Raw genomic sequence first — 11346 nt, 5'->3', positions numbered from 1 at the left:
AATATCACTTATAGAGTTCCTATTGCCATTTCTTGAACTATATTTCCAAAGCCTGTTTTGGTTACTTTATCAGGCACAGTCTGACACTGAGTTAAAATAAGCAAGACCTCAGGTTGGTGAAATAGGACCTCGAAACCTTCAGATAGAGGAGGTGAGACCACCTGAGATGAGAGAGAGAGAGAGAGAGACCTTGGACACTTATGTAAGGCAGAAGAGTCCTCCTGAAAGTCAAGTAGAAGAAACAAGTCCTGTGACACTCAGGTATGGGAAGTAAGAGATCCTAACAGATAAAGTATCTAAGAGCCCTGAAACGGACGGAGGGGAGATGAATCCTCCTTACACTCAGGGAGCGGAGAGGGAGACCTCCCGCCATGCAGTAGCAGAGAGAAAAATCTCGTGACACTCCAATAGTTGATATCTTTGAGACCTGATTGCATTTATATAAGGGAAATAAAACCTCCCACTTGGCAGGAAGGGAAATAATGAATATCAAACTCAAGTAAGGAAGTTAAATCATCCTGCTCCTCACTGGCGGGATAAGGCCTTGTCACTCCCTAGTAAATAAAGATGACATGTTCTGGCTTTGTAATAGGAGAGACAAGACCTTCTGACCCGCAGGGAGAGTATATTTGGGGACAGTCATGTGGAGAAAATAACTTCCTGACAATGAGGTGTGTGAGAGGATGTCTCTGGACATTGGAGAGGAAGTGAGATGCCCTGACAATTAGGTAGAATAGATGGAAATGCCTGATACCCGGGGACAACGAAGCCTCGTGACACTCAAATAAGGAAGATGAGACATGCTTGTACTAAAGTAAGGGAGAGGAGACCCCTCGGTCACTTAGAGGGAAGAGGCAGGACCTCCAGACACAGAGCAGAAGAGATGAGGCCTGTCAGGTAGAGACGAGACCTCTCGACACTCAGGGCCTGTAAGACCTCCTTGCGCTCAAATGGGAGATAGAGATTTCATGACCCTCAGGTAGGGGAGATGAGACCTCCAGACACCCAGGAAGGGGAGAGAAAGACTTCAGACAGTCAGGGGGTTGAGAGGAGAGGTTTGGACACTTATGTAGAGGAGAGGAGACCTTGTGGTGCTCAGGTAGAGAAGATGTAAGCTCACGACATTCCAGAAGGGAGACGCCGGCCTCCTCAAGCAGGGGCTGGGAGACTTCCTGGCAGTCAAGTGGGGTTGCGAGAACCCCTGACACTCCAGTGTGGCAGTTGAAGCCTCGGAGTACTCATATAGGTGAGATGCAACCTCTTGACACTCAGATAGAGGATGTGAGACCTTTCGGTTCTCAGGTAGAGAAGATGGGACAAAGTGACACTCAGGTGGTGGAGTTGAGGCCTTTGGCCCTGAGATGGAAGAAAAGAGACATCCTCACAGTCAGGGAGAGGAGATGACAGCTCCCTGATACTCAGGTAAGATATATGCGACCTGCTGGATGTTCAGTTGAGGGGGATGTGACCTCCTGAAGGTTACATGAAATGAGAAAGTAGGACACTTAGTCAGAGAAGATGCTCAGGTAAAGGAATCGAGATCGTCTGACAATCTGAAAACTCTTCATACCTGGAAAGAGGACATGAGGTGTGCTGACACTCGGGTAGGAGAGGTGGGACCTTGTGACACTCATATAGGTGGGGTGCAACTCCTTGACATTCAGATAGGCCAGTTGAGACCTTATACTCAGGTACAGGAGCTAAGACTGCTCCTCCAGTAGGTAGAGATGCGACCTCCCCACACTCTTACAGGGGAGGTAAAACTTTTTAACATCCAGGTAGGTGAGGTGAGCATTCTCCTACTCTGGGAGGTGAGATGCTGTCTCCTGACATTCAGAAGAAACATTGCTTCATGACATTCAGGTAACTGTGCTGAGAATTCCTGACACTCAGGTATAGGAGAGAACACCCTGCTGCACATGGCCCCAGGGAGGAGACCTGGAGACACTCAGGTAGAAGATACCGAGACCCTGTGGAGAGAAAGGTGGGCTTTGTGGTCTTAAGCTGGGTAAGTTCAAAATGGTCTTCAGAAAGTGTGCTGATAGCACACACTCGGAAGAGGGAAAGACAGTTTCCCCCGCAGTGTTAAGGGCCTGTCAGCCTGTGGAGCCTCCCTCGAACCGCTGACATACTGCACCGTCTGGTCGCAGACTGGCTCAGCTGTCCCTCCGTCTGTGAGCTGGAATGGGACGGTGGCTACAGCTTGCATGAGGGTCGGACCCCGAACCTGCACAAAGCTGGAACCTCGGATGGTGTGGGACCTTGGAAGACCACGGGGACTGAAGATCCTGGCCTTGGGACAGAGGGAGGGGGCTGCATGCGAACCCGCGTCGCCCTGGGCTGGGGGGAGCCTGGGCCGGAAGTTGGGAAGTCACTTCAGCATGAACCGGTTGAGCTAAAGGGCTCCTCCTGCCTCGCCTGACTGCTGGAGGGTGGGGGGTGGGAGGTCACTCTGCTGATTGGTCAGAAGGCCATGGAGCTTTGTGAGGTCACTGGGCTTCCAGGCCAGGCTGGGGCAGGAGTTTGGTAGAGATGTTGCCAACTGCCGTTCTGCTGGTCTTGGCAGTGTCTGTGGTCGCTAGAGATAACATCACGTGTGAGTAAGTGTCACAGACGCCTGGGGTGGGGAGGGTGTCTTCTGAGTAACAGACCCCACCCAGACTCCCTGTGTTCAGGGCTCTGGAGGAAGCCAAGCTGGGGCCTCAGCAGTCCCCCGGGTCTCACAGCGCCTGTTACCCACATCCCCAACCCAGACCGTCCCTGCTCCCAGCATCCTCAGCCCAGAGCCCCCAGGGCCCCAGACGTCCATGGTTTCCTCCAGAGACTGACTCCTGGGGCCCTGCAGCACACAGGCCTGTGCTCCCTCCCCGCCCAGTGACTGACTTCACTGCCTCTTGAACGGGAGTCTTGATTCTCAGGAGCTCCTGTCCTCCCACAGACACTGGGACGCCCCCCGCTGAGGCTGACCCCAAAGGCCCCAGGGTGTCGTCAGGCGGTACCTCTGGGACCTCCACTCCACGTGTAGCATTCCCAAGCCCCCAAGGTACCCCGCAGCGCCAATGACTGCCAAACTCCCACCAGCGACACAGAGCCCTGACCTTCCCCCTCTGGACCGCTCCCGCCCCAGTGTGCCCCCCTCCCCTGGGGGTCACTTTATCGACCTGCGGCTGCTCTCCTCCTACCACTGTGCAACCCAACCCTGCAGCCCCAGGACCCGCTGGCTCTTCCCGGAGTCTCCCACACAAGATGACCCCCCTCCGCTTCCACCTTCAGCCCCCCCCCCCTCTGACCAGGGATCTCCCATACTTCTAGGGCCCTCACAGCCTGTCCTAGCTACCCGTGGCCCCCTCTGTCCCCACCTGGTGACCACACGCACAAGACCCGAGAAATGCCGCCCCTGGAGTATTTCCTGGAGCCCGTGGCTTCCTGTCCCATCACAGCCGCCACAGCGCCACTGCTCAGCCGTCCCCCTGGATCCCACACCCTCGAGCTGCCCCTGCTTTCCCAGGACCCCAGCTCTTCCCCGCTGCGACCAGCCCCACGCCACTCTCCCCCTGTTGTGGAGGCACGAGGAAAGGCTGGCCTATTCCTGATTCGAACTGTGCCCGTGGTCTCTCCTCAGCGGCCCCTGCGGGTCACGGTTCAGGCAGAACCAGCAAGGGGGCACGCGCATCATCGGTGGGCAGGCCGCGGCGCTCGGGGCCTGGCCCTGGATGGTCAGCCTCCAGATCTTCACGTACCACAACAATCGGCGGTACCACGTGTGCGGGGGCACCTTGCTGAACTCCCACTGGCTGCTCACTGCTGCTCACTGCTTCCGGAACAAAAAGTATGTGTGGGAACACGCAGAGGGGGTCTTCAGAAGGCTCTTCTCAGAACTGGGCGTTCTCCAAGGGTCTGTGTGCTGGGGAAACCTGAGGAGGCTTTGGGCCCAGTGGTAACCAGACTGCGGGGGTGACCCGACCCACACCCGCTGGGGATGGGGTGCTCCAAGGGTCACGGTCACTAGCCAATCCACAGCGAGGGTGACTTGGCTTACCTCTGTGACCACAGAAAAGTTACCGACTGGAGGCTGATTTTCGGAGCAAAGGAAGTTGTGTGGGGAAGCAATAAGCCAGTGAAGCCACCACTGCAGGAGAGATACGTTGAGAAAATCATCATTCACGAGAAATACTCCCCGGGTTCAGAGGCAAACGACATCGCTCTCATGAAGATCACCCCTCCTGTTCCCTGTGGGCACTTCATTGGACCAGGCTGCCTGCCCCAATTTCGGGCAGGCCCACCCAGAATTCCCCAGACATGCTGGGTGGCTGGCTGGGGATTCTTAAAAGACAATGGTGAGTAGCGGCAGGGAGAAATGCTGGTCACCCCCTCGGCGGTCCTTGAGGTGAAGGGGAAATACGTGGACGCCTGCCCTAGCCCCACCCAGGCCCCAGCGCGGTGCTGTGAGTGGGTCCTGCCGCTGTCCCCTTTCACAGCCAGAGAAACAGAGCAGAGTTCCCTGTCCAGGGCCCCTCACCGGCGGCTGGTGTTCCCCCCCGGGAGAGGCCGATGGCAGGCACAAGGAGAACCTTGGCGTCTTTAGCATGGGGTCGAGGCTGTGCCTGGAGCCCCGGGGTGAGTTCTGGAAGCGGGGGATGCACCCCGACGCAGCACTTGGAGAAGGGCTTTAGACCGAGTTTCCCTCTCTATCTGTATATGGAAGGGCCAGGGCACGTGGTCTCCAAGCTCTGCGGCTCCCGAGCCCCGCCCTTCTGCCCTAGTGCCATCTCTGCTCCCCATGCTTGCCAGCCGTCCATCCTGCCCAGCCGTTACTGCGCGTGTCCCCTGGGGACCGGGAGAGGGGCTGGTGGCGGGTGTGGCTTTCTGCGGGTCAGCGACGGGCAGCAAGGTTCTGCTAGCGGGGCGAGACGGAGTAGGACAGGCCTCTGCTCCTGAGCCACCCTTTCAGCTTTCTGTAGGTGGGTGCGTGAGTCTTCACCCAGTCACATTAGGGATGTGACGATATGACTGAAATTAACTTAGCTTTCAATCTCTTTTGTTCATTGATAATGGAAAATCTGGGATTCCTAATTCAAGGCAGTTCAATCATTTGGGGTTTAAAGCTCAGTATTTTTTTCTTTTTTTGGTAACAAAAATCGGTAATTTTGGATTCTTCCCTTAACTCTTCTTCTCCTCTCTCAAAGTTTGATCTTAGTTTCTGATAAGATTGCCACCTATGCTGTCCCTCGGGGAAGGGCATCTCCTCCCAGTCGCCTTTGCTTTCACTGGCCTTTGCTGACTCACAACCTTTCCTCCCTGGCCTGGGGTGTCAATCCCTGTCCGGCTGTTGGTGTCCGTGGCTCTGCCATGATCTCTAGAGCAAGTACACACTTTCTTCTTGTCTCATCCCCTGGCCTGCCCTGCTCTGCCCACCCGTCCGACCTTGTCCTTAGCTTTTGGGGGTTCTTGCGGTCCCTGGGAGGCTGATCTCAGAGTTTCCATCCAATGACCCCCCCCCCTGCCCCGCCAACCCCACCTCTGCTGTCCTTTTGCTCAGGAGAACTGTGGGCTCCCACCTATACCCTGGACGTCACGAAAGACCTATTTTGTTCTAGAATCACCTTAAATTTAATGAGATTTCTATCCTTTTTTTTTTTTGCAAACACATCCCCCACCTTTAAGGCCAAGTCTTAGAGAAACCCCCAGCCTCCTGTGATATTCCTTCCGACCTTTCTTTTTCTTGACCTACCTCTTCCTTGAACTCAGATGCTTTGGGGCTGGAAGAGCACTTTTGGGAATCGGCCTCTTTTTCCATTGAATGTTTAGCTCCTGCAGGCTTTTTTGGCATTTGATGTTTAAAGCCAAGGTGCTGGGACTGAGAAAACTCTTCTGTGTTTCAGGACACCTGGCTCTTAACAATGAATCTCATGGCTTTCAAGACTGTGGGCTCTGCCATAGATTTAAAAGGTCACCTTAATGGCCAACAAGCCAGGCTTGCCATTGTTATTTCCGTGTTACCCCTACCCGAAGGGCAGTGCATGTACAAAACCCTCATTGCTGCTTGGATGGGAAGGAAAGGTGGGGGCTAAGGAGATTGCAAGCATAACCAAAGCCACGCAAACATGCATTCAGCAGCCATCTACTGAATGCTTGCTGTGCCTGCCCCACCCACAGCGCTCCATGGGGCGCCTGCCTTCCCTCTCGGCCTTCAGAGCCATGCTCCGGGTCTGCCCCTCCGACAGGTCTGATCTGGCAACTCCGCATCTGTACTGCACACGACGTTCAAGCCCACTGGGCTGTGGCTGGGCTATGGGTGCTGCTGTGGCAGGGCCAGTGGAACCCTCCTGTCTGTGGGACCACGTGATGCAGAGCGGACCGTCGCATCAGCTCTTGGGCTCCAAGCCAGATGCAATGGATCTGGCTGCTCCAGCCCCAGTACAGGCTGGGCCTTTCTTAACCCCTGGTCATGGCCGAGCATCTGAGGCAATAAAGGAAGCTCTGACGTGGCCTCAGGGGTCATTTCAACCCCCCGTGCCCCTGACAGGTCTGCCTGTGTGTGGAGGCCCTGCCATAGCTCTGCTCTCTCCACATCTCAAAACAGATACGAGGCACATGGGGAGGGACTCATCAGACCAAGTCCAGCAGGTCCTGTCCACACCCGGGTGGAGGGTAAGAAGCAGGGGGGTGACCTGTAGCCAGAACGAAAGGCGTGGCCTGGACTTGAGTCTAGAGAGGAAAACCTGGGTGTGGATCCAAGCCGCACCAGGCCCCTGCCGTGACCTTGGCAAGGGGTGCTCCAATCTCCTGGTTGGAGAAAAGGGGAATAACCGTCCCTAACTCGTGAGGTGGCTGTGAGGAGTCAATGGGACGAAGCCTGTGTGATGCATAGTGAGTGCTCAGCGCACCCTCAGTGTAATTGTTAACGTCCCCTCTGTAACCATCATCTACCGTTAATGTACGCGACTCTCCAGCTGTATCCGTCCAGCCTCCATCTGCCGTCTGCCCACCGTCCACCTCCTTTCTCTCCTCCTCTCTCCTCCACCTCCATCTCCCGCCTCTCCTCTGCTCTTCCAGCTGTGTGTTTTCTTCCCTTCAGGAGTGGGTACGGAGAGGCCGGGGGCATTGACTTGCATGGATCTTAGGTTCAAATAGAGCATTTCAGGACGACGGGGTTTTAGTGGAGGGAGGAAGGCAGGGCTTTCCCAGAACATGTCTTCTGTGATCACTGACCACTGAGTCGCCTGGCTGTAGCCCCCAGGACATCACCTATACTGCAGGAGGCACGTGTGGACATCATCGACCTCGACTTATGTAACTCGACCATGTGGTACAATGGGCGCATTCGTTCAACCAATGTGTGCGCAGGGTATCCTGAAGGCAAGATTGACACCTGCCAGGTAACTTCCCTTTGGGTGCCCAGGCCCTTGCGGACACCTCTTTTTTGGATCCCTGAGCAAATTTCCCGGGTCCCGTCTTCCAGCATCTGCAGTCACAATGAGCTTGGGAGGTGACACCCACCAACTGCCCCTACAAAGAATCAATCACCATTTGTAGAACTTTATCCCACCCTAACGCAGAGATCATATCATCCAAACACTGCTCCAAAGAGAATGCTTACCTCTCTTCACCAGAATGCAAAACAGTCAAATCCACTTGTACACACATGCTGACGTACGCACGTAAAACCACGTGCACAGGCACATGCGTTTGCTCCTCTTGCCTCCGCACCGCGAGGAAACCCATGACAATCCCCACCCTCCTCACATCCCCGAGCAGCTGCTGGTGCACCTCAACTTCACCACAGCTGCCTGTGTTTACGGCAGCAGGGAACCATACGCCTGCAAAAATGCCTCCCAGAGTCTATGACCCTTCTGGGCAGGGAAAGTGGCTCCGGCAGAGAGTGACTTCTGTGTCCTTCTGGGCAGGGGGACAGCGGCGGGCCTCTCATGTGCAGAGAGAGCGTGGAAAACAGCTACGTGGTCGTGGGAATCACAAGCTGGGGGGTAGGCTGTGCCCGAGCTAAGCGCCCCGGAGTCTACACGTCTACCTGGTCCTATCTGAACTGGATTGCTTCCAAGATTGGTTCTAACGCTTTGCACATGATTCAGTTGCCCACCCCTCCCCCTCCTTCTACTCCAGCACCCCCTGCTAAACCCACCTCCACTCAGCCTTCTATTCGCCCACCTTGGTACTTCCAACAACCTCCTCGACCACCTCCCTCCCAGAGCCCCACTGCAGTGGCCCGACCCCAACCCACAGCTCCACCGCCCCCGCCTCCTCCACCGCCACCCCCTCCCCCACCGCCACCCCCTCCCCCTCCCCCACCGCAACCTTCCACTAAACCTCCCCAAGCACTTTCTTTTGCCAAGCGACTACAGCAGCTCATAGAGGCCTTGAAGGGGAAGGCCTTTTTTGACAGAAAGGGCACTTATGAAATGGAGACCACAGACATCCCAGAGCAGCCTGCCTCCTCCTGATCTGACCCCCTTCTCAACGGACCCAGTGAACCCCTCGCTCCTGAGGAAAAAAAGACGAAATAAATGATTATAAATACAAATATAAATATATATTCATAAAGAGATGCTTTCTGGACTTCTTCCTATCTGCCCTCCCCAACTCAATCCCTCATCTCATCTACCTTGCCTCCTCCGTTCACCGCCTGACAAGTTGGAATTGCTTGTATTAATGATGTCAATTGTGGTTCTTTTTAAATCTTGATTTTAAAAACTAGAACAAGGTGACCTGGGGCTGTGGTCCAGGTAATCATTTAGCGCTTAGTGTCTCTGCATATTAAATCGATGGGCCTCCCAGCTCCTGTGAGGTGAGCTGACTGGAAATGAAGGGTGTGCGTCCAAGTCTGCTGGAGGCCATGCTCTCCTGGTGGTGTGAAGAGACAGACTCACGAGAGGAATCTGTCCTTAGTTTGTTTCTTCTCTCCTCCTTGAGGTGGAAAATTCTGCCCTGGGCCTGTGATCTGTAGCTGACACTTGGGTCTCCTTCCTGGAGGGACAGGGCTGAGCCCAAGGAACCCTCTAATGGGAGCCTGCAGAGTCTAGGCGATGGGTTCTTGCATACCTTCTGCAAACTTCCCATGCACATGGCTATAACCTAATCCCCTTCTTCTATTTTCACTGTTCATATTACTCTTTGACTTCCTTTTTATCATTTATCAAATACAGACATTTCCATATTAGCACATATGGACCCCTTCTCTAACTATGCTCCACAGTATGGGCATTTATGAGCCACAGTGTCACGTTTCCTTCCTAGGAGGGAATTTCCAGTCTTCCATTTTAGCTCCCCCTCAATGTGCACATTTCCCCACATCTGGCTCATAACAAATTCATCCATCCTTGCCAATCTAATGGATGTTTTAATTTCATTTGTAAAATTATGAATGAAGCTGTTTATAAGTGAAGTGAGACTCTTTGATCGGCCTTCATGTCCCTGTGGATACTCTGGCCCTGAAAATGGCTCACAGATCCTGGCGCAGAAGCCCCTGCCCACAGCGACAGGAGGAGCAGGGAAGAAATGGGTAAAAGCTGAACCAACACCGAAGGGCATCCAGGCATCCGAGGACTATGCTCGCTCTTGCCCTGTGGGATCGTGAGGCAAATGATAAGGATTCTCAAAGAAATAAAATTCATAATGAATCTTATCGCGAGGAAGAATAACAGAAAATGATGAAACGGTGGCTAAACCTGCACATGGTAAAACTCTGACGCTAGAAAACCGGGCATGTCAGGAATAAAAGATGTACAATGATGACTTTTAAAGGGGCAGAAGTTCTAGTTGTGAATTTGATCAGTATATGAAATCTAAACATATTTGCAAGGGAAAAAAAAACTGATCCCAATGAATATAATTGTAGTAAATTTTAAATGGAAGTGGAAAAATAATGGAGGTAAATTCATTTTTAATGTGTAGAAAACCGATCAAGAAACAGAAGTTAGCTTATTGGGGTTTTCTGCAGAAACTACATTCTTGGTAAAGAATCATCAATGACCTGCTCTGGTCACTACAGATGAGTCTTTGCATGGACACGTGCTTTCAGTAGTGGAACGGCTGGGTCGTGAGCTTCGGTGGGTGTGAGTTGTGTCCTATGACTACACCCACAAAACCAGCAGCACAATCAATACAGTGAACATATCCATCACTCCCCAAAGTTTCCTTGTGGCACTTTGTAATCCCTCCAGCCCTTTCCTCCCTGGCTCCAGGCAATCTCTCATCTGCTTTTTCTCACTATAAAGTTACATTTCTAAGGATTTTATACAAATGGAATCACACATCAAGTACTTTTTTGGTCTAGCTTCTTCACCTAGCATAATCATTTCGAGATTCATCTATACGGTAGTGTGTTCAGCAGTTTATTCCTTTTTATTGCTGAGTATTTCATCATATGGCTATACTACAATTTATTTTTCTGTTCACTGTTGATGGATGTTTGGTTATGTTAACTGAAGCAGCGATAAGCACTCACACACAAGTCCTTGTATGGACACACGCTTTCACATCTCTTGGCTGAGTATGTGTGGAACGGCTGGATCGTATGGTAGGTGCATGTTTAGCATCTTTAATAACTGCCGAAGTGTCTTCTCCAAATGGTGGAAACACTTCGCGTTCCACCAGCAGTGAGGAGAGTTCCAGTTCTCAAGCTCCTCACCAACACCTGGTATGGTCAGCCTTCTAATTTTAGCCATTCTGATAGGTGTGTGGTAATATTTCATTTGTGGAATTTTTTCCATATACAAGTGTAGTTTATGAATAAGTTTAAAGCATTCTGAATGAATACAGCTAAGAGTTCTTATCAGTAATGTAATAGGGCAATAACTCTTGATAGTAACAAACGTGGAAGGACTCCTAGGGAAAGAGGTAGGTAGAGAAAAAAAGGCGTAAAATAAATTTATCCAAGCAGAATTTGGAGTTTTCAAGCATCACAAACATCAATGGAAACCTGAAAGGTGTACCGCTAGGAGCAGTTCATGGCACAACTTCTCCATTAAACTCCAGCTAATATTTCTGTTGCACTAATTCCAGAAGCAACCTGCTTAAGAAATGGGATGTCTCTTTCTTATATAAAGATGTTCCGAAGTATCCAATCTCTCAGAACCTCTCTGGCTGCTGATGTTACTACATCCAAATAACAATATATTTAAAACAAAATCCTCAGATGTTCTGTAATGCTATACATTCTTCAAGGCGAACAAAAGTGTGTTCAAGTCTCAATTAATTTGCCAGGTTAAATTAAAAATAACATCCAAGCAGGTCTTAATTCATTACACTCATGCATCTACTACACAAAATATACAAAAACTATTTCGTGAGCTAAATTCTTCTAGATATGGCGCTAAACTCAAAGGTTAC

General features: G+C 51.9%; 1 protein-coding gene across 1 annotated transcript; it reads left to right on the top strand.

Moving 5' to 3' along the window:
* Positions 1-2529: 2529 nt before the first annotated feature.
* ACR (acrosin) lies at positions 2530-8459 on the top strand. The gene is made up of 5 exons (XM_057557339.1): positions 2530-2600; positions 3623-3829; positions 4054-4337; positions 7234-7379; positions 7908-8459. Exons 1-5 carry the CDS (start codon positions 2533-2535, stop codon positions 8457-8459), a joined length of 1257 nt encoding a protein of 418 aa, XP_057413322.1. The 5' UTR covers positions 2530-2532.
* Positions 8460-11346: the final 2887 nt, after the last annotated feature.

The sequence above is a fragment of the Balaenoptera acutorostrata genome, chromosome 11, assembly GCF_949987535.1.
Source record: "Balaenoptera acutorostrata chromosome 11, mBalAcu1.1, whole genome shotgun sequence".
Classification (NCBI taxonomy): domain Eukaryota; kingdom Metazoa; phylum Chordata; class Mammalia; order Artiodactyla; family Balaenopteridae; genus Balaenoptera; species Balaenoptera acutorostrata.
The sequence above is the reverse complement of the archived record's forward strand: the minus strand, read 5'-3'. Positions and strand labels throughout refer to the sequence as shown.